Genomic DNA, 21668 nt, shown 5'->3' with positions numbered 1-21668 from the left:
TTTATTAAATTTACAGCAGTTAATCAACTACTTGGTGCTTTATTATTTATTTATTGCAGAATGGAACAACTTTTGAAACGAGAAAGCTTTGATATTGACCTTACATGTGTTAGATTAGAATCTAAATGCAAACACAGGAAAAGAACTTTTTGAAATTTCCCCTCACAAATGAAGGTGGTAACTTATGAAAGGAAACTACAATTCATATGCAATTTTGTATCTGCTAGTGTTTATCAGTATATTAATCTTTAACTGCTGTGAGTGATCTGAGAGACTGCTGAGGATTTTCTAACCATCGTTTCCACCCCTAAAAATGGAGAATGGTCCCTGTCTTTCTTCCTACCTTCCAAAATCAGTCCCACAAGGTCATATATCCAGTTTCACTCTTCTAGCTGTATTATGGTTTCACTTACGTGGTTTTTATTTTTTAAGTTGTCTGGGTGACTGCTCACAGCAGATGCATACCAGTTTTAGTGGACGATAGATGTTATTTATCAGATGCTTGGTTTTCATAAAAGCGATAAATACGGTTTCAAATTTTACAAGAAAATGTCCCGTATATCTCAAAAAGAAATTGAATATCTTGTCAATAATTTTTCTGATGTAGAATACTCTGATTCTGAAGAATCATGTAGTATTCACAGTGAAAGCAAAAGTGAATCTGAGCTTTCTGCAGATGAATATCATAATTTTTCCAATGACTGTAAACAAGATGATAATTTTTCTGGAAAAAATATCACTTCAAATGGTGCAAAAAAGAACCAAATCTGGCCGTAGAAACACCAAAGCATAACATAATTATTCAGCTTCCTGGTCTGAAATATCCTGCAAAAATAGGCTTTAGAGCAGAGTCCGAAGATACTTGGAATTTACTTTTTGATGAGGGAATAATCAACTTAGTCGTGAAATGAACTAATGTAAAAATCAACAAGTGCAGAATGAAATATTCTGATCCAAATAGGTATGAATTGATGGATACTAATGCATTAGACTAAACACCTTCCTTGAACTTTTAATTTATTCTGCCATATTCAATTTATTCTGCTGTATTGTGAAGATGTTGATTATTTATTTGCTACTGACGGTACAGGATGGGAGGTATTTAGATGTTTTACTTCCAAAGTGAGATTTTTACTGAATTGCTTGTGGTTTGATGGCTCTAAAACAAGAACAAGATGAAAACTGGCAGCAGCTCCAATATCGGAAATAGGTAAAAGTATATTTACGGGTACCCCTTGGTGAAAATTGGTGATTTTTGGTGGTACATGGATACTGAGTTTGTGCAATTCTTTGATCTGTTATTTTGGCTTGTGTAGCAGTGATTTTTGCTTTTGCACCAAAAATCGCCACTACACTAAGCCAAAATAACAAGAAAAAAAAATTGCACAAACTTGGTATCCATGTCCACATCGACCTATTTTCACTTAAAAAAAAATCCTAAAATTGCACAAACTTGGCATTGCGCACTCCCTTGACTTTAATCCATGTACACATTGACCTATTTTCACTTAAAAAAAATAAGAGAATTGCACAAACTAGGAATTGCGCACTCCCTTGATTTTGTCCATGTACACAACGACATGTATTCACTTAAAAGGTCAAAGGAGCAGACAACAAAAAATATATAATCTCAGTAAAATACATTTTAAATTAAACAATGAAATAACATAAAAAAGGAAATTCATCTTTGCACTACAGAAAGGAAATATCCACTTACCTTACTTATGAATTAATACGTCTTCAGTCAAACAAAATTCCTTAACAGCATCCAAAAACTTCCTAAAATTATCTGAACTAGAATCTGTATACTGGCATCGCCACATAAATTAACAAAATAAGAGTAAAAAATATCCTCTTTAGTGCCGTTATAGTCTGACTATATGCATTTCCTTCCTACAAACAGGACACTCAATAATGGGTACTAAGTAAACCTTCATTTACACACCAGTCAAGTAATGCTCTTTTCCTCTTTCTTTCCAAATCGTACAAAAACTTCAAATTAATCCTACCACATTCAGTTAAACCAGAAAACAAGCAATGTACTTCCTAACCAACACACAGCACAAGCCCTTACAAATTCACCGCAATTATGCAACCAATAACATCATAATAGGGTTTCTATAACATTCAACTACTCAGGCTATGATAAATAAACCACCACTTGGCGATAAATGAAACAACAACTGCGTGATAATACAGGGGATACCCTTCTCTCTACTCTAACCCCCGGAAATATTTTATGCAGTCATAAGAAAACTTCCAGTACATGTATTCTATGCAGAATTAGCATGTGTTGCCGAGATGATAGTGAAATTCGGAGGACAAAGCAAATATAAAATGTACATGACTAAAAAAGCATAAAAATATGTATTAAAAATTATATGCTTCTGTGATGCAAGGAGCAATTATCTTTATAATGCATGTATGTAGTGTGGAAAAGATTCTGGAGGAGATGGGCTTACTGAAGAAGAAAAAAAATGTAGTAAACCCACACAAGCAATGTTCCGACTGATTGAACCTTTGAAACATACAAATAGAGACATTACCTCTGACAACTGCTTTTCCCAATGGAATTAATTATTTATCTAAAAGACAGAGGTCTTACATTTGTAAGTGCATTGCAAAAAAATAATAAGGAGACTCCCAAAAGAATTTCAAGTGAATAAAGCAAGAGAAATATCTAGTTCTTTGTATGTATTTACAAATAAAATTATGCTTGTTTATTATGTTCCCAGGAAAAGAAAAGCGATAACTTTAATTTTATCGATGCATCATAGCTGTGAAAACAATGTTAATACTGGGAAACCAGAAATTATAGAGCTATACAATTTGACAAAAGAAGTCGATGAGTTTGACAAGAAGTGCTCTATTTACTCAAGCAGTCGACGAACTCAGTGTTGGCCTATGGCGATATTTTTTAGAATACTGGATATATGTGCTGTAAATTCATTCATATTTTTGCAGTCGTATCCTGATGCTACAAAATTGAAAAGAAAAAAAAAAAAAAAAAAAAAAAATATGCTTAAATCAACTTATTAAACGGTATCTGAAAGTTAGGATAACTTCCACTTTTTTGCCAAGGGAACTGAAAATGATAACAATTAGAAGAATCCTTTGACAGAATGAAATTGAGGGAGTAGATTTATCAAATCAAGATGAAAAATTAGAAAGAAGAGAAACATGTAGTTTGTGCCCACCTTGTAAGCAGAGAAAAACTGCGTACAAATGCTTGGAGTGCAAGGAACCAGTGTGTCTTCACTGCTCTAAAAAAATGTGTTTCAATGATGTATCATCTTATGATTCATCCTTGTAAACAAAGGTATATTAATCTATTAATGATTTATAATTAAATTCATTGTTGTAGAATTATGGTTTAATTCACAGAAATACTTAATAAAGTCACATATTTTCATGCATGTTTAATAAAAAGTTTTGTTCCTTAAAACGAAGAAAATTATTTTTTTATATGAATTAAAACTGTGTAAAATTAAATGATTTATGTTTGAAATATACTGATTTAAATGAATTAGAATTCTATAAATATGCATAAAGTATCTATAACATTCCTTAAAAATGCATAAAAGTATATATTTTTATGCATTTCTTAAAAGCGGTCCGTCAGACCGCTCACAGTAATTATGACGAAAAAATTTTCACAGCAGTTAAAGGTTAATGATTCAAAATTGTATGATAATGCAGTTAATGTTCTAGATTCATTATACATTACTGAAAGAAATCATATATATATATATATATATATATATTCAGCACTGTTTAGCACCTAAATTATAACAAACAGGTAAGTCTGTAAATAAATATTTACAAATATAAAACAACTGAGCAATGACTGTGAAATTTAAGTGTGAAATACTCTCTGTATTTATGAATATTAAGTCTGAAGAATATAAAAAAATGAGTGTATTTTACATGCATTCATCTGAGGTTTGAAGAATCAAGAATGGTTATTCACACTCAAGAACAGCTATTAGAAAATACCACTATTTCACTGAAAGAAACTTTATGATCAAGCTAGAGCACTAGAACTTGCTGAACATCATTCTGTCTCATGTTTAACATCTTCATCAGTACTGGTAGTTGCTGTTGAACAGTTTTAGAACATTTTTAGATGATGAAAAATTGGCAGTAGTTGCTCCTGTTCATTCTGGAAAGTGTTTCTTTTGTGGAAGAGACTATAATATACAGAGACTATAAACAAACTTACAGGTGACCCTTGACTTTTGCACATTCTACTTTCGCATGGTTCGCTATTTTGCACAATTTTAAAAATTCAAATTTTCAAGGTTTTTTTCAATAATTAAAAAAATCTGCTCTTGCAATAGCTGTTTTTGGCTCACTTGTTCCATTTGTTTTTCCCCCATACTCTTGTTCGCGGGAGGCATTTGCGGCTATGATGAGAGTAGGGGTGTTGTGACATATGGCACAGACATACATTACTTCCTGCAGTAGCAGACTTCTGGAAATAATAATCACTACTCTGTAGTTCCGAGCAAGAGGTGAAAACAATTTCAGCCTTCATTAGGGCATGCGTCTATATGTTGTGTGTTTTGCTAATTTGTTTGTGTTAAAATAATCCGTCCTTATAAACTGATAAACATGAGTGAGAAATGGAGAAATTGCAGTGTTTATATGATAAAAAGGAAATTAAGGACTCCTAAATTTTATATGATGCAGAGAAAGATGAAAATAATTAAAAAATCTAAAAACGGTAAATCTTTCGCTTCAGTTGGACATCTATACAACGTAAACAGATCTACGATATGTTCAATTTTGAAGAATAAGAATAAAATTAAGGAATTCATTTAAAGTTATGGTAAAATATCTTCAAAGATGTTTCTAAAAGACATGGGCTGGTGATGGATGAAATGGAAAGATCTGATATATTAAATTGAGTGGAGAATTGATGCAGATAAAGGTGCCATGAAAGACTTTATTTCCTCATTGTCCAAAATTATTGTAAATCGAGAATATTCTTTTAGTCAAATATTCAGTGTAGGTGAGAGGCCTTTACAGAGTTGCCAACTCTCCCGATTCAGGCGGGAGACTCCTAATTTTCGACCGCTCTCCCACCAACCCAATTTACAATATATTTCTCCTGACTTTTTCTTATTCTTAAAATTTCTCACGATTTTTGTGGAACTTAGCTTAATACTTCGTTATATGAAGGGGGGGGGAAAGTGATTTTCGGCATCTGAAAGCAATTGAATTTTCTCTAGATTATATCTAAAACAAAAACCTTGCGAATCAGATGAGAATTTCTGCTTTGTAAGTGAGAACATATGTATTCAGAAACATCATTCTCCAGTTCTCCAATGGGCATCGAGTTCCACTGCGTGTCATCTGGCATATATTAGCCAATGAGCACAAAGCAAGTTCAAGGCCGTTATTTGAATGCTCTTTAGTTATTTCGTTCATTTTGTCCCGAGTTGTGTGAGTATATGTGCCTTCGGGAAATAGTTTTGGAAATTATCATCTTTTGTTATGTCTGCGAGAAAGGTGAAGTACTCATGTACGTTTCAAAAATCGTACACAGTTGACTTTCCTTCCATTATTTCCTCAAGGAAATGTAATAAATTTGCGATGTGTACTGCCTGTCGTTGCGATTTCTCGATTTCGGATTCGATGATGGAAGGGCGGATGTTCTCAAACATGTGCGTACACAAAAACACAAGGACAACATGAGTTGTTTTGAAAAAAACAAAAAATTAAATTTTTCTTCGGAAAGAAAAGATCAAAAAATTATTAATGCAGAATGTCTGTTCTCTGCCTTTTTACTGGAGCACGACCTGCCACTAAACGCATCGGATCACACTGCAGCTTCATTTAGAAAAATGTTTCCCGATAGTGAAACCGCTAAGAAATACTCAAGTGCAAGAACCAAAACAGGTGCAATTGTTAAAGAAATGGGTTTGAAAAATAAATCTTCAGTTATTGATTGCATTAAAACAGCTCCGTTCTGCCTCTCTACGGATGGAAGCAATAATACAGATTCAAAACTGTATCCCATTGTTATTTCTTTTTTTAATCCAGATTCTTCAGAAATTGAGTGCAGTTTACTTTCTGTCCCCACTTTAGAAGGACATTTGACAGGCTTTAATATAGCACAGCTAATTATTAAAACTTTAAAAGAAAATGCAGTCCCTCTGGATAATTGCTTAGCACTTGGTGCCGATAATGCACCAGTATTGGTAGGCTTGAAGACTGATGTTGCAGGCATCTTAAGAAAGGAAAATTCAGATTTGCAGATTATGAGGTGCACCTGTCACCTCTTAAATTTAGCAGCTGAAAAGGGCAAGCTTCTTTACCAATAAATGTGGATGAACACGTTGTTGATATTTATTATATTATTATCTTGAAAAGAATTCTAAAGGAAGGAAAAATTGAAACAGTTCCAACAGCTGCATAATACTGAAACGAGAAAAATTTGGAAATGTGTGTACACGCTGGCTGTCTTTAAAGAAATGCTTATCTAGAATCCTCGATCAGTGGAACTCACTTCTTGCATTTTTTAAAGAAGTAAATGCTTCGAGAGTTAAGATAAAAGGCTCCATTGAAAGTTGTAAAATATCTAAAGTAAGTGGAGATGTAGTTACTACTTCCATTGTTAAAAATAGGTTTGAGAAAAATAAAGTAATTTCTGCACCATTCAGCAGTTCAACTGGCAGTTCTTAAAATAGTACTGCAAAATATAAGCGTAAAGCTGATACAAATTTCTCTCAAAATAAAAGCATTGCTCAACACACGGAACATTTTTCTGATTACTGTAAGTTTATCTTGCGAAGAACGAATATTTATATTTTTTTCTTCAGACCTTAACAAAGCTTTTTTTTTTTTTTACTATTCATTTTGCCATCATTCGATGTTCTTAACACAGTTCTAGAAAGCAGAATTCCATTAACTGATGTTTTGCAATCAATGATTTATGATCTGTTTAAATCATTGTAAAACCAGTCTGTGTTTTGTCTTGCAATTCTATATATGATTTGATTTATGGTGAAAAAGAAACTCAGAAGAAAGATGAAGATTTGGTAATAGGAGCTGCAACTACAAAACTAGTGGAAGAACTTTCAGGAGAAGACAAAAATAAGTTTTATCTTCATGCTAGAAGTTACTTCTGTCAAGTATGTGATTACATATTACATAACATTTCCAGTCAATGATGTGATTTTACATGCTAAAGTTGCTGATGTTTCTGCTCTTGCAAATGCATCTTTTTCTGATATAAGGTACTGTTTGAACAGATTTCCTGTGTTACTTCATTTAGTCATGAAAGATGATGATATTGATGTTGCCAACTGATAATATTGCAGTCTCAATTTTCCAGTTTACAATTAGAAAACTTGGATGAAGTTATAAAATCAGCTAGGATTGACACTCAGCGGAGTTTAATTGGAAAACTAAAAGGTGCTGATGGAATTTCAAAATATAGTGAACTGTCTAGAATTATGTTGGCCATCTTGACAGTTCCCCATAGTAATGCAGAGTGGGAGAGGATTTTCAGTGTTGTTGTGAAAACAAGGACTAAATTTAGATCTAATATTAGTGATGACACATTAGAAAAACTTTTATTAGCGAAAGCAGGCCTACGTGGCAATTGCTATGAACAAAATTATGAAGTTTCTTTCTTAATGAAAGGAAAATCTGCTACTGTTCATAACATTTGTACGAAAACTGATTAAAGTGTTTATTTCTTTTTCTTTCCTTAAACTATGCAAGTAATGAAAATGTTTTTTATGTGTAAGGTATTTTTGTGTTGCTTTTGCATTTAAAAATCAGTAACTATTTAAAGTTATTTCATTATTAAGAATATTTTTATCATTTAAAAAGTCTTTTTAACATTGTGAAAAATCTCCTGATTTCTTAAAAAAAATCTGATTTTTGAGTATTATAGGTTAGCAAGTATGGCTTTATTTTCAGGGAAAAAATGCCTAATTGTACATTTTAATCGAAGGAAGAATCGGTTTCCCCTGTACATAAAACTTCCAAAAGCCAATTACCATTGCTTCTTGGTGGAAAATTAGCTGATGATTTAACCCTTTTGTGGGCCGTGGGAAGGTTACTTCCCACCTACATGTTCCTGGGAAATACACCTGTGGGAAGTGCAAAACCCACTATAATATATTGGCTTTGCTATTATAATGTTAGGAACTCTTAATTCCCACTTCAGTATTGTGCTGCCATCTGTGTTCAATCGATTGAAAACAGAATTACCACATTTGTTCTGAAAGTTCGAACGCGTTGTGTGAGATCTGTTCCACTGAGACACCTGTTTTGATTTGACATTTGCATTGCTATACGATTCTGCTACAAATGTAAGTAAAACACTGTTTTTATTATAATAACGTTTTCTTATTTTGTATATTTCTGCAGTAACTATCTAATATTGAATAATAAATAATGGGTGAAAAGTGAAAATGCTATTGCATCATGTATAAAAGCCACGTGCAATAGGTATGTTGGAAAAATTAGAATATTTTTGAAAATACATTTGAAAATATCATTCAATTCTACTGAGAAAAAAAAGGATTATTTTGGCATGATTTTTACCGAGGAAATTTTACAGAATATTGTTGACAAAACAAACTCATATGCAAAGCAGCCTAAGAAAAGGAAGAGATTGGGTCATACTACAAAAGACATTATCCTGAACTGGAAAGAAATCACATTGGAAGAATTGAAAGCATGGGTAGGTATGCATATATTCATGGGTATACATCAATTGCCTGAACTGAAAAACTACTGGAGCACAGACCCTATTTTCAATGTTCAATCAGTAGCAAGAATAATAATCCCAAAGAGGTTCAAAAAAATAACTGAGAATTTATATGTAAACGATAACAGCACAAATCCATGTAGGCAATTTGGGCATGATAAACTCCATAAAGTCAGGCATCCTCTCACAGCTCAATGATTCCATACCTAAAGTCTACGAACCTTCTTCAATATTATGAATAGATGAATGTATGATAGATTTCAAAGGGAGAACTTCATTGAAGCAGTATATGCCAATGAAGCCTATAAAAGGAGGTTACAAGGTGTGGTGTTTAGCAGACTCTAAGACTGGATATATTCAAAAATTTGAAAGTTCTGCTGTTCCGCATGCGTAAAGCATACATTACACATAGTCGAAATTAGAAAATTGCAAACAGTAAACTATTGTGTATTCATGATATTTATAATGACGAAGAAATTGATTTAAATCATATCGGAGTACATCAAGATGAAGCACTGCATTTAGTAAGGACTTATTAGCCGAGTAAAATAAAAACATCAGCTCTGAAGATGAGGATAGTGCTGACAGATCAACTTCCAGTTCATTGCGTGCCACGACGTCCCCCCCTCCGGCAGAGCAGCGTGAAATTGATAAACAGATTTCGGAATGGTTAGAGAAGCAAATCACCTCTCTGTCACTTTCTTCATGCCTTTATCCATATTTTGCAGCAATTCCACTTTTTGCTTAATAGACATCGAAACATGCTTTCACTTTGTAGATCACTTTTGTGGATCCTTTGGCAGCTCCAGAATTGGAAACTCTTTTTGATATAATCGAAAGTTCAAGCTTACTTTTTATAAAATTGCTCTAACAGTCTGCAAAAAATAATAAGCCGGATCCAATTAGAAGATTAAGGAACAATGCAATCTGCAACATTAACTGAAATAGATAATTAGATAATTTTAGCCTATCTTATACCGTAATAATAAAGAGTCAGCATTTTTATCCCATATATTGAGGTATATATGCTATTAGCTGTATACAGTTTGTATTCAGTTTTATATTTACTCTAAAAGTAGCTGGAATTATGCTTACGGCAGCTCCGCTATCGACAAGAGAGTGCAAATTTGATCTTCGGTCATGAATGAATAAATGGAAATTTGTGACAATCCTTCATATTTTCTGCAGACGAGTTTGCCGCTGAACCTACTGCAGATTCGAATTTTCCTGGTTTTTGGAATTGTTGTTTACCCAAGCACGTGGTGGTTGACATTTCTCTGGAATGCATTTTGCTCCAAATCAAAAGTGATAGAAACAAAATTTGCCAGTTCGATCATATCGATTACGAGATCGGCTTCAATATCTTGAATGGGAATTAAGTGAATCCAAGTCCCTGTGTCTTGATCAAATGGTTATTAGATAAATTTTTTTGTTCAAGAGATTCAATTTTTTGCGATAAATCATTTACGGGAATGGAAGAAGCATTAGCACTAAATACTTCTGGTTTTTGATTCATATGTCTAATTTTATCTCCCATAGACACTAACTTGGTTAATTTTTCATTACCAACTAATAATTTATTTTTTATTGAACCAGGTAGCTTCTTATGCCATAATGTTTTGATTAAATTTTCAGACACATCTGTTATAGCAGCAACTGATCTCAGTATCTGGAAAAGTTGGCTTGATTTCATGTCTCCAAGCTTTGCACCAGTAATCAAATGTTTAATTCGTTCATTTTCACTATCCTTAAATAAATGTTATAACCTAGTTTTAGCATCTGAATATTTTTTGTCACTTTTGCTCATTACAGTATCCCAAATATTTTCGAACTTAGGTTTGTTCAAGCTGTGAAACTACATATTTAAATTTTGTTTCTTCTAAAACAATATTACTGATTTTGAACTACACTTCAACTTGGGGGGGGGGAATATGTATCTGGCTTATCCATCCAAAAAGGTGGTATTTTTACACTCATCTTATGAAGTTCTGGCAACTGCATCGATTCACCACTGTATCCAGGTGCATTTCACAGCCTGAGTCTCTGTGATACAAATCATGGGCTTCCTTGCATACAGCCCTCTTTTATGCAGCCTATCGCTCTCGGTATATTAGATTATCAAGCTCCTGTAGCTGCAGTGAACTTCCTTGTAATATGGGCTGATGTCAGTTGTCTATTTCTTTTAGTCACTGTTGCCAAATAACAGTGCTGAGAGTTTGTTATGAACCTTGACTTGTTTATTTGCATACATCCCCAGTATCTTTAAACCATTTCTAGATTCTTGATATGACCCTTATGGTTACTTTTAACTCTTTGAAGACCAAAAGGATCGAGACGACCTTTCATTCAGACGACTGCAACGTCCTGAAACGTCCCAGATTGCGATGTTGTTTTCTTCCCTTCCATTATGCAGTGACAGGTGCAGTGTTCCCAAATGAATTGTATCAGTTTTTGCAGACAACTTGTTCTAAAAGTATTTGTGGTTTACTATCTTTATTTGTTAGGAGGCCGAATTTATGTCATTTGAAATCTTCACATCTCTTTGGGTTTTGATGAATGAGAAGAGGAAGAAATTTTAGTTCAAGCACCATTGTAGAGATAGGTTATCTTGTAGAAGGAGACATGAGAAATGTGCAATGCCCTCACCAGGACTCGAACCTCAGACCTCTTGAATATGCGCCAAGTATGCTGGCTATTACACCACGAAGGCTTGCTAAGAAGTAGGAAAAATACCTTATATACTCTTCCTTTTAGAGGGTGACTGGATGTTAGGGAATTTAATTGCTAAATCCTGGTGGTGGAGAATCATCATACACCACTTTTTGTTTAGTTTGGGCTTCGCTGTAGAAACATTAGGTAATTAGAAGCAAGAGTTGCTAAAAATGAGCCATGCCCCCGCCGGGACTCGAACCTCGGACATCTCGAGTACGCACCAAGTGTACATCAAGCAGTTTAAATGCTTATAATCATAAACAGCATCAAAAACTCGTTTTCGTTTGATGTAATCCGATAAAAATTATTACAAAAAGATGGAAAATACAACCCAGAATACAATTAGAAATTATTATGCTACGAAGGCAGGAGAAATACCTAATAAGCTATTTCAGGCAGTTTAGTATTTTAAGCATATATTTTAGCGAAGGCCTTTTGATTTCTAAGAGAAGTCATTACAGGCTTGTGCTAGTCTTTTTGTCAGTGCTGATAAATGTTCATTTGTATAGGGGTCATTTCCTTCATCCGTGGATCCGGATTAGTTTCTCTGAAGAGTCTTCATAATTTTTGGTTATTCCTTTTAACTACTAACATGTTGGCCTTGTCAGTAAAGGCAGATGTGTTTGCCTTCTTTTTTCAGAGTGCAATCAGTATTTGGCTTCGATCACACTTTCCACATTTTGCTGTGCTGAAACATTAATGTTGGGTATGGCCAAACTGTTGGCCTTATTGCTTAAATAGTAATTTCCCACTATTTGAAATATGAAAATAAATCTAGAGGCACCCTCAGACGTTTTTCACTTTGTATATTTGATGGTGGATGCAACTAATGATATGCATAATCCAGTAGCGGATGCAACCAATGTTATGTCAAATTCTGCATTGCCTTACCTGTATCAGTTTTTTTTTGGCACTTCAGTGTATTGAAAGTCTTTTGTTAGGTTTGATTTGATATTTCTTTTATGAAAGGGACACATAGTGTACTTCCTCTTTTTATAATTTTTTCTTGGAACAGTATACTGAAATAACTACTGTATAGTTTTTATATTATTTTTGTGGAGAATTAATACTATTTTAGATGCTGTATAAATACAGTAACAAAGAAGTTATTTAAAATATACAGGTTATAGTCAAAGTACATAAAATATTTTATGCAAACATTTCCAGATTTATATTAATAGTGCCGTAAGTTAGAGGCCCATTTATACCATCTTGGATGTGAATATTTAATGTTAGATATTTAATGTGATTTTGTAATAAATTTGCACTTTTCATTTATATTCTAGGATTGTTTCTACACTAGTTGTATCAAAATGCACAAGTTTTTTTATTTGTAAGATAAACAGATTTTTTTTAACTAACTTAATTTTCATGTATATTTTAGGTTGATGATCTTATATAGGATAATAGTAATTGACAGTGGAATCCATTATGTGACTACACAGAGATCTGCTGTAAAAATGGATACATATCACAATCCTTTCTTTTTTGATGTAAATATTCAGAAAGCAAACTACTTAGGTGAGACTTTAAATTACTTTAAGTTGAATGATATTGTATACTTTTAATTACATGTAATAGAAAGTGAAGTACTTTTATCTTACCTTAAATTGGGAGCTTTATTAAGTACCTTGGTAATCTGGACTTTCATCTGAATATTCATTACTTTATCTAGTATGAAAGTAACTGGGATGGAAGTTTGGTTGGCATAATTTTTTTCTCTGATAGATACTGCTTAGCTGTCACCTGCAATATTGATTGAAAATAATTGTTAGAATGTAATATTATTTGAATTATACCACATCTGTGTCACTGTTTGGTAAATTCCAGTGACCCATGCAAAAGCAGCAAGTTGCAAACATGTAGAAGGATTGATTATGTGCTTAAAGAACATTCTTAAATTAAGAGTTGAATGGAATACTAAGACATATATATTTCAAAGTTATTTTTTTTTATCTATGAAAGCTCCTGTGCTGTGATAAGACAAGTATATATATAAAAAATTCTGTTGAAATATTTTGCATTTTTTGTAGTAGAACTTTAAACTTTTGTATCATACTTTGTAAATTGTTTTAATAACTGAAATTTATCAAATCTAAGAAAGCTAGAAACTTAATTTCAAGAAACTTCAGAATATTTGAATTATCTGATTAGTATCACAATTAATCCATGTGATAAATATCTGTTCTGTGACCAGATAAAGCTTGTGGTCTGAGATAAGACACAAGTATTCAAAAAAAAAAAAAAAAAAAAAAAAAAAATCTGTTGAAATATATTTTGTATTTTTTATAGTATAACTTTAATTTATCATACTTTTCTGTAAATTGTTTTAATTACTAAAATTTATGAAATCTAAGAAAGCTAAAATCTTTGGAAATCTTTAAATGAATTTCAAGGAACTTCATAATATTTTAATAATATGATTAGTATCAATCCATGAGATAAATATTTTGTGATCATTTTCAGAATAATGAATATATATAGATCTTCTTTCACTTTAACTCTTAATTAAATTGCTAACTTGTAGGGAAAAAAAAAAATAATAATAAAAAAAAAAAAAAAAAAAAAAAAAAAAAAAACCAGATATTGGGAACTGGGTTTTTAGTCACAACTATATATATATTATGCATGTCAGTTGAAAGATAGATGTAAAAATCAACTTTAAGGGTTTTAAGACATTCTTCCTTGATTTAATGAAGAGAGCAAATCCAGTTTTTTACAGTAGATGTTATCGACTATAAACTTGATCAATAGTATAATTTATTTTCACTGGTTCATATGTTATTAACTTTTTCCCATTTTATTAGTGCATCAACTAAATCTTGGTTACCTTTCAAAAAGAAGAGTGCATAACATTGAAAGGCTTTAGTGTAAAACAGGATTTCTACGGTTCTTAGAAGTTCTCAGCTATTTAAAAATAATTTTTGGCCCTTGGAAGTCCTAAATTTTGCCCCAGATTCACAAGTAATCCTTAATTTTGCTCATTTGACATATTCATATCTTTTCTGTGACTACCGTTCTGAGTTAAAATTTTGGGTGAATATAAAATTGAAATCATGCAGCTTGTAATGGATCAATTGCAAATTGCTGTTGTAAACAATTGGGAACATCAACCACACTAAAACAAGAGGTGGGATTGCCTGATAGGTGGTCCTTGTCACTTTTCAAAATATCTTATCAATGAGAATATTGTTTATCTGCTTGAAAAAAGTTCTTGCATTTCCGCCTTGGCTTCAATCTACTGTGACAAAATGATGACCTTAAAAATATCAAAGGTTGAACTTCATGAAGGTCACACTTCCACCTGCTGTTATCGGTGCAGAAATTCTTCAAGGGATGGACAAAAGACATCAACAGTAAATTTGGAAAGGGGAGGATGTTCTGAAAAAGTCTTCTGGTATTAGAATACTAAAGGGTCATATATTTCTGTGAAGAGTTCAACTGCCCTTACATCAGTGCCACTAAGTATAGTGGGGAAAATCTAGAATATTCCTTTGGCAAAGAAATGACCAGTCAAATAAAAAATTTTTAAAAGGTCTTGGCGATGATGATTGGCTGCTGAGGCAATTTTTTTGTTGGACTGTAGATTTTAGTAAAATTTATAGAACCTCAATTAATGCGTATTTGTCAACTTTCATGAATTCATCATAATTCTTATTAAATTGCTTTCTAATTTTGAAATCTCATGCATGGAATAATTTTTTTATAAATTTCGCAGTTTTTTGCAAAAACTAAAAATTGTCAATTTTTTACCATATAAAGCACATTCTTGGCATGTCTTGTAGTTGGGTAGACAGTTGGGTTGTTGTTCAAGTTCATTTTTTTATAGATCCGAAAACAACGTTTTTCTCTTTCAGCTATGTGAATTCTTCATTGTGCTGTGACAAATTTGGTGACCTATCAAATTTGGAAATTTCAAAGTGAATTTGTCTACAAAAATATTTCGTGATTGTGAACTTCATGGCAATATTGTTTAACAAATGTAATAACATTATTACAGTATTATTAAAATAATGGCAGTATATTTAAATTACATTTTTGAGAAAACTGTCATTAAAATACAATCCATATATAATGCTTTAAAGCAGCGTTTCTTAAACTGTGGGTCGCCATGCCCCTGGGGGTTGCGGGACCTGCAGCAGGAGTTTGCCAAAAATTTTAGCAGTTTTGATATTTCTTTAACTTATAATAATTTTACAATTATCAAATATTTTTACACAATGTATCTGAAAATAGATAAAGATAAGACAATACAGACAAAAAAGGGAAATTCCTTTTATAATAGAAACATTCTTTTTATTTGCTTTGCACGTGATGCTGCCATTTCATCTGTTACTTACTTAAAAATTTCAATTGTTCTATGTCTTAAAACTAGAAATTAAAGTTAATGACCTAAAACTGCAATATTATATTACATTACAAGTGAAAAAATTGACAGTTTCACACACGCATGTGTCGAATTTGTGCAATGCTTATGGGTGCCAGAAAATTTTCGTAAATATTATGGGATCCTGGGGGTCACGAAAGAATCTCGGTGATAAAAAGGATCACGACTGAAAAAATTTAAGAAACCCTGCTTTAAAGTGTGCATCTAATGTGAAGTGAAGGTGCATCTGTTATGACTAATGAAATGATAATAGAATATTCTTAGTGAAAATAGTTTTGACCATGTCTTCTTGAATGGTTCTTAACTTTTAAATAGTCTTAATAATCATTCAGAGTATTTTTTAAGAGCTGAGGCACTAAATAATTATTTAGAATATTATTTTATTATATTATTTTATGTTAAAACTGTGAAAGGAAGTTATAGACACGAATCATAATAGTTTAATTTACTTTCAGTATAAAGGAAAAGGTGTTTACCAATTAACAAGGAACAGTAAATTTAATGTATATTTTAATTTTAGTATTCATACAGGATTTTTGTAAAGGTAGCATCAGGTTTTTTTCCTTTGAAATAAATATAAAATTTAAGGTGATCAGACGTCCCGATTTAGGCGGGGCAGTCCGGATTTCAGACTTCATGTCCCAAGGTACCTCGCTTGTCCCGCTTTTCTGCAAAAGAGACTCCTAACGTCAATTAACTCGAATTGGGCGCCACAGCATATTGGTGACCCCACGCTGATGCTTTTGATAAAGCTATGATGTTATCACTCAGAAACGCGGGCGGCGACCACGTTGGTGGCAAAGAAATAGCATGCGTGAAATATTTGTTGCCAAAGCTCCAAGCCAGCTTCCAAGTTCGAAGGTCACGTTTATCAAGAGTCCATAAAACGAATATCGTTTTAAATTTCTTTAAACTTTAAAGGAAAAGAAAATATTTTTTTCACACAAGTAAATTAATTAATGGATTAGTTATTTTGAGCAAAAAAAAAGGTGCAAAAATCTGAATTTAAATTATCCCAAAAAGTCAAAGAAACACTTTGGCAAAGAAAATTTTTTCTTAACACCGTGTTCCTCAATTTCCTGTAAACATCGTGGAGGTTCTCACCACAAGTACGTCGCCAAATCTCTTGCCGAATTTTCCCTCCGCTTTTTAGCGACGTAATAGCAAACTGGTTATGGAACCTTTCCTTCTTTACATAGATGTTCTTTGGCTAAGGTGGTTTGTGCGCATGATTGTCGTGTTTCGGTAGTTATTTATTTCTTCCTTATGTGAGTGACATTACCTGAGTCTCCATTGAGCATCAGTCATGGCAAAACAAAAGTTGAAATTCAACGAGGAATTACAAGGTGAGTTTCCATTTATAAAGAAGGTTAGAAGAAACACCGATAGTGACGTGCGACAAATATGGATCACATTTCTCCATCACTAACAGCAGCCATGGAGATATAATAAAGCATTTGAATACAGATCATCACAAAAACGTCCTGAAATTGTCAGCATCGCCAGGTATAATTATAAAATATTTTTCAAGATCTGAGTTAGGTGAAAAGGAAGCTCAGCTGGCTGCTACAGAAGGTACCTTTGCGTACCACACGATTTATCACAATCAATGGACTTTGGCCATTACAGGGGGGGGGAGCTTCGGCCCTCTCTGACCACCCAAATTTGGATCCTTGCGTCCTGCTCTGCCCTCCTGAAAATGTGTTCACCTTATAAAATTCTAATTTTTAAATTCCTCCAAAGAGTAAAAGTTATAAAATATGTTCTTATAAAATACACTGGGGAACAATTTGTATCAGAGTTTCTGTTGGAGTTTGATTTTTGAGCTGTTTGAGTGCATTATGTGAATGTGACCATTCTCTGAAGCAGCAAGCATGAATCATAGGAAGTACTACTGCTTTCCTATTGGTTCACATAAACTGTCCCATAGGTGCTTCGTGAATGATGCCATATAAGGCAAGCGACAAGTGCATACTTTCTAGGCTAGTCAGTTACACCTGAGATCTGTAGTGAGTTGTTGTGTGTCACTCTGATATAGTGAAGCACATTCTGATGTGGAGTGTAAGTTCTTGTTTATATACAAGGTTAGCAGTGTTTGCTTCTTATTTATATATGAACTGAAACCTTTCCTTAAAAGCTGCCTCTTCTTATTCGTATCATAAGTACTTAAACAGCCCAGATTCATTTTGTAATAAATGTAGCAATTTTACCACTCCTAGTCTAAGGACAAACATCAGCACATTTGTCTGGCAAGCTTATTTTGTCTGTTTTAAAGTGAAAATTGGTGATCAAGATAAACAATGAGCCCCACACAATGTGTCAAGAGTTTGCAGATGTGAATGATGGGAACACATTCTAAATTTCCATTTGGTATACCTATGATTTGGTGAGAGTCTAAAGATCACTCAAGTGATTGTTACTTTTGTATAATGAAAATATCAGGATATAGCAAGAAAAACAAATGTAAAATAGAGTATCCTAGTTTACCATCAGTTATATGCCTAGTGCCAGTCCTCAAAGAATCATCTTTGGAAATACAGGAATGTGATTCTGGTGAATATCAAATTGACCCAACGATAAAGATTTTGAAACTGAAGATAATTCCATTCGTAAAGGATTTGATCAGCATTAGTGAAGTATTTGGCACGAGATTTGGGACTATCTAAGAAAACTTCAGAGCTGTTAGTAAAAAAAATGCATGAGAAAAATTTGCTTCAAAAAGGAGCTAAGCTATCTCATTTTTGATAAAGAGAAAGTGCGTTTTTGCAATACTTTCAAAGTGGTGGTAGATCTGTGTGTTGCCACAACGTACATGGTTTAATGGAAGAGTCAGGAGTTTCAGCTTGTAATGCAACTCGATGGTGACTGTTCGTCAATAGCTCAAAGCAGAACTTGAGTTTGTCCTCTTCCACAATGGAAATTTATTTGGCCTAGTCATAGTAAATGCCAAGGAATATAAAACGGGCACACCACGTTATCAGAATGGATGACCAACATAAAACAAAAAAGTTTTCAACACCAGACCAACAGGCACATGGTAAAAAGGCAGACTAAATCTAAGATGGTTAGATTTCCTAGAAATTGATGTAACTGGAAAACACTAGCAGGGAGAAGATTGGCCTGGGAAAAGCTTCTTGAGAAAGCTAGAGCCCACCTTGGGCTCTCGGGCTATTGATGAAGGAAGGAAAAAGAGTCATTGATTTATTGCAATATTTATATGCACCAACGAATCATCTGTGTTGATCTTAAAATGGTCTGCTTCCTCCTTGGCCAGTAACACGGATATACCATATATCCCTGTTTTTTGTGTATGTGGGACAGCAGAGCTTGTGAGAAGAATTAGGTGTAGTCGCATTGACAGCCAAGATTTTACCTAAAACCAGATGTTCCAAACATTCTACATAAGTGACTTGTGGCCAGAAAGAACATTATATTCCCACATATAAAACTGGATCTCATGAAGCAATTTGTTACAGCTTTGCCGATTGAAGAAGACTGTTTCAAATATCTCATTTCGGCATTTCCTAGCCTGTCATTTGAAAAGATAAAAGCAGGTGTGTTTGATGGTCCACAGATTTGGCAGCTTTTTAAAGATGAACATTTCATCAGAATAATGACAGGACTTCAAAAGAATGCATGGTTAGTATTCAAAACATTGTCAAAGAATCACAAGAGCACAGAATTACAATGAAATTGTCCAGCAAGTTTTCAAGAGCTTGAAAATGCTAGGTTGCAACATGAGTATCAAATTGCACTTTTTACATAGCCATCTTGATGACTTGCTGAAATATCTTGGTGCAGTCAGTGATGAGCAAGGTCAGGGATTCCACCAAGATCTGTAGGCCATTGAGGCACAGTACCAAGGTAAATGGGATGTACACATGATGGCTGACTAATGGAGCACTTAGAGACGATTTCCACAGATTGAACACTAGAAAAACCCATAAGAGAAAATTTTTACCTGAATAAAATGTTTACCATTTGGTAAAAAATACTATTTATATAAAGAAAATTTAACTTCCTGTAACCTATAGCCTTTGTATGAATAAAACTATTCTTTGTGAACAGTATATTTGGTACATTTTCCCTTTCCTTTATATGCATATTTTCTATGAGTTTTAGACAAAGAGAGGGTATCCTGTAACTTAAAAAGCTGACATGATAGACAAAAACTGAGGCTATTTTTGTATTCAGAGGCTAAAGGTTAGTCAAAAAGATACAAGACAAAGAAATTGCTGTTCCCCTGTGATATTCATAAAGCTCTAAAAAGGTACAAAATAGTCATTAAGCTTAAAAAGTTAAATATAAAAGGTTCCATACCTTTACATGCAACATTTGTTGTGATATTTGCCATTAACCAACTACAGTTATAGTACTGAGAGCTGTTTATCCTGTGTAGAACTATTAATTGCAGAAATGACCAAATTTTGTTGCAGGACCAACTACAGCTTTGGTATTAAGAGCTGTTATCCATTATGGAGCTATTAATTGAAAAAATGAGCATATTTTGTTTTGCCGTTTCTCCCTAAATGTGGCTGAAAAATCTTCAAAAATTTGTTTGGCATTAAGCATTTTGGACTGATATAAATCAATAAATTTATTTGCAGATATTTCTGTGTATGTTATCAATAAAGTTGTAACACTTTTTTATGATTTTCTTAGTACATTAAATTTATAAAAGCCCAATCACTGTTCGCTAATTTTGAGTTTTTGCTGTACAGGAAACACAAAAAGTTAAGAGTTTATCTGCACCGAACGTTCTCACTTCAGTGTTAGAGCAGTTTTCATGAAATTCTTGATCTTTGAGAAACTTAATAATTAGAAATATTTGTCCAAGATCACTATTTAAGGAAGCAAAGCTTGTACTTCTGTTTTGAAATATCCTGCACATTCTAGCAAATTAGCAGTTACAATATACAGCATTCAACGAAAATATAAGGAGCATTTTAGAACTTTAAATGCAAAATTTGCCAAACTGTAGGACATTCATATTGAGTTAAATAAAAATGACAAGAAATGAGTTTTGCCAGTGTAGAAGAGGAAGTTAGGGGAAAAAACTCTTGAAAGGCTAGTAAAAGAAAAATATTGTTGTTTCAGTCTGATTATATTTAGAAAGGGGAGAAAATTTAAATTTACTAAATTCATAAGTCAAATAATTTTGTTTGTAATTGACCTCCGATGTCAAAATTAGAAGAAATAAAGTACAATAAAGCAAAGTATATAATAATTTATTCCCTGTGTACATCTTATGAATTTACATAGGATTTGTAGGGTCTAATAATAGTCATGCAAGTTAATTCCCAAGCAAATACCTACTACATTAATTTATTATAACAACTTTCAAAGGTAATGTTTCCCCTTTTGTCACGGAGTGATCAGTCTTAGATGTACCTATAAGAGATTGTTTATTTCAGTGTAAAAGGCACATGTAATTTGTGTAATTTTTAAGTGATCAAGAATTACCTTGTCCGGGTAGTTGTTGATCACTCCCAGGGGAATGTATTGGTCCACATCCATACTGATGTGATTGAAGTATATATTGATTTATTTTTTATTGCCATGCTAATATAAGACCAAGGAATAAAAAGGAGTGTTTCTAGCATTTTCCACAACCTGAAAATTAAACCTGTATTGTAGATGGTGGTCATATTGATGAAATCGAAGCATGTCTGCAAGCCATTGGAAATGTACATATTTCTATGGCACTGTGTAACAGATTTTTAAGTAATAGCTTATAAAAAGTTGCAGTGAAATGCAAAATATTGTTAAGTTTTTATTCTAAGATTTTGACATGTTATTTATGCATAATTTGCAGAAATTACCTTCATTTTCTTTTAC

General features: G+C 33.0%; 1 protein-coding gene across 4 annotated transcripts in view; it reads left to right on the top strand.

The window, feature by feature from the left end:
• Positions 1 to 21668, top strand: part of LOC118198590 (cell growth regulator with RING finger domain protein 1-like) — a 59553-nt gene that overhangs the window by 12906 nt on the left and 24979 nt on the right. For all 4 annotated transcript variants that reach the window (XM_035370305.2, XM_035370304.2, XM_035370303.2 and 1 more), the window contains one exon: positions 12828 to 12964. In XM_035370305.2, coding sequence (XP_035226196.1) covers positions 12828 to 12964 — 137 coding nt within the window. The remainder of the gene's footprint in view (positions 1 to 12827; positions 12965 to 21668) is intronic.

The sequence above is a fragment of the Stegodyphus dumicola genome, chromosome X2 (assembly GCF_044657685.1).
Source record: "Stegodyphus dumicola isolate Sdum_Otavi_A_Nest chromosome X2, ASM4465768v1".
NCBI classification, from domain to species: Eukaryota; Metazoa; Arthropoda; class Arachnida; order Araneae; family Eresidae; genus Stegodyphus; species Stegodyphus dumicola.
Note: the sequence above shows the minus strand (reverse complement) of the source record. Positions and strands in the feature narration are given on the sequence as shown.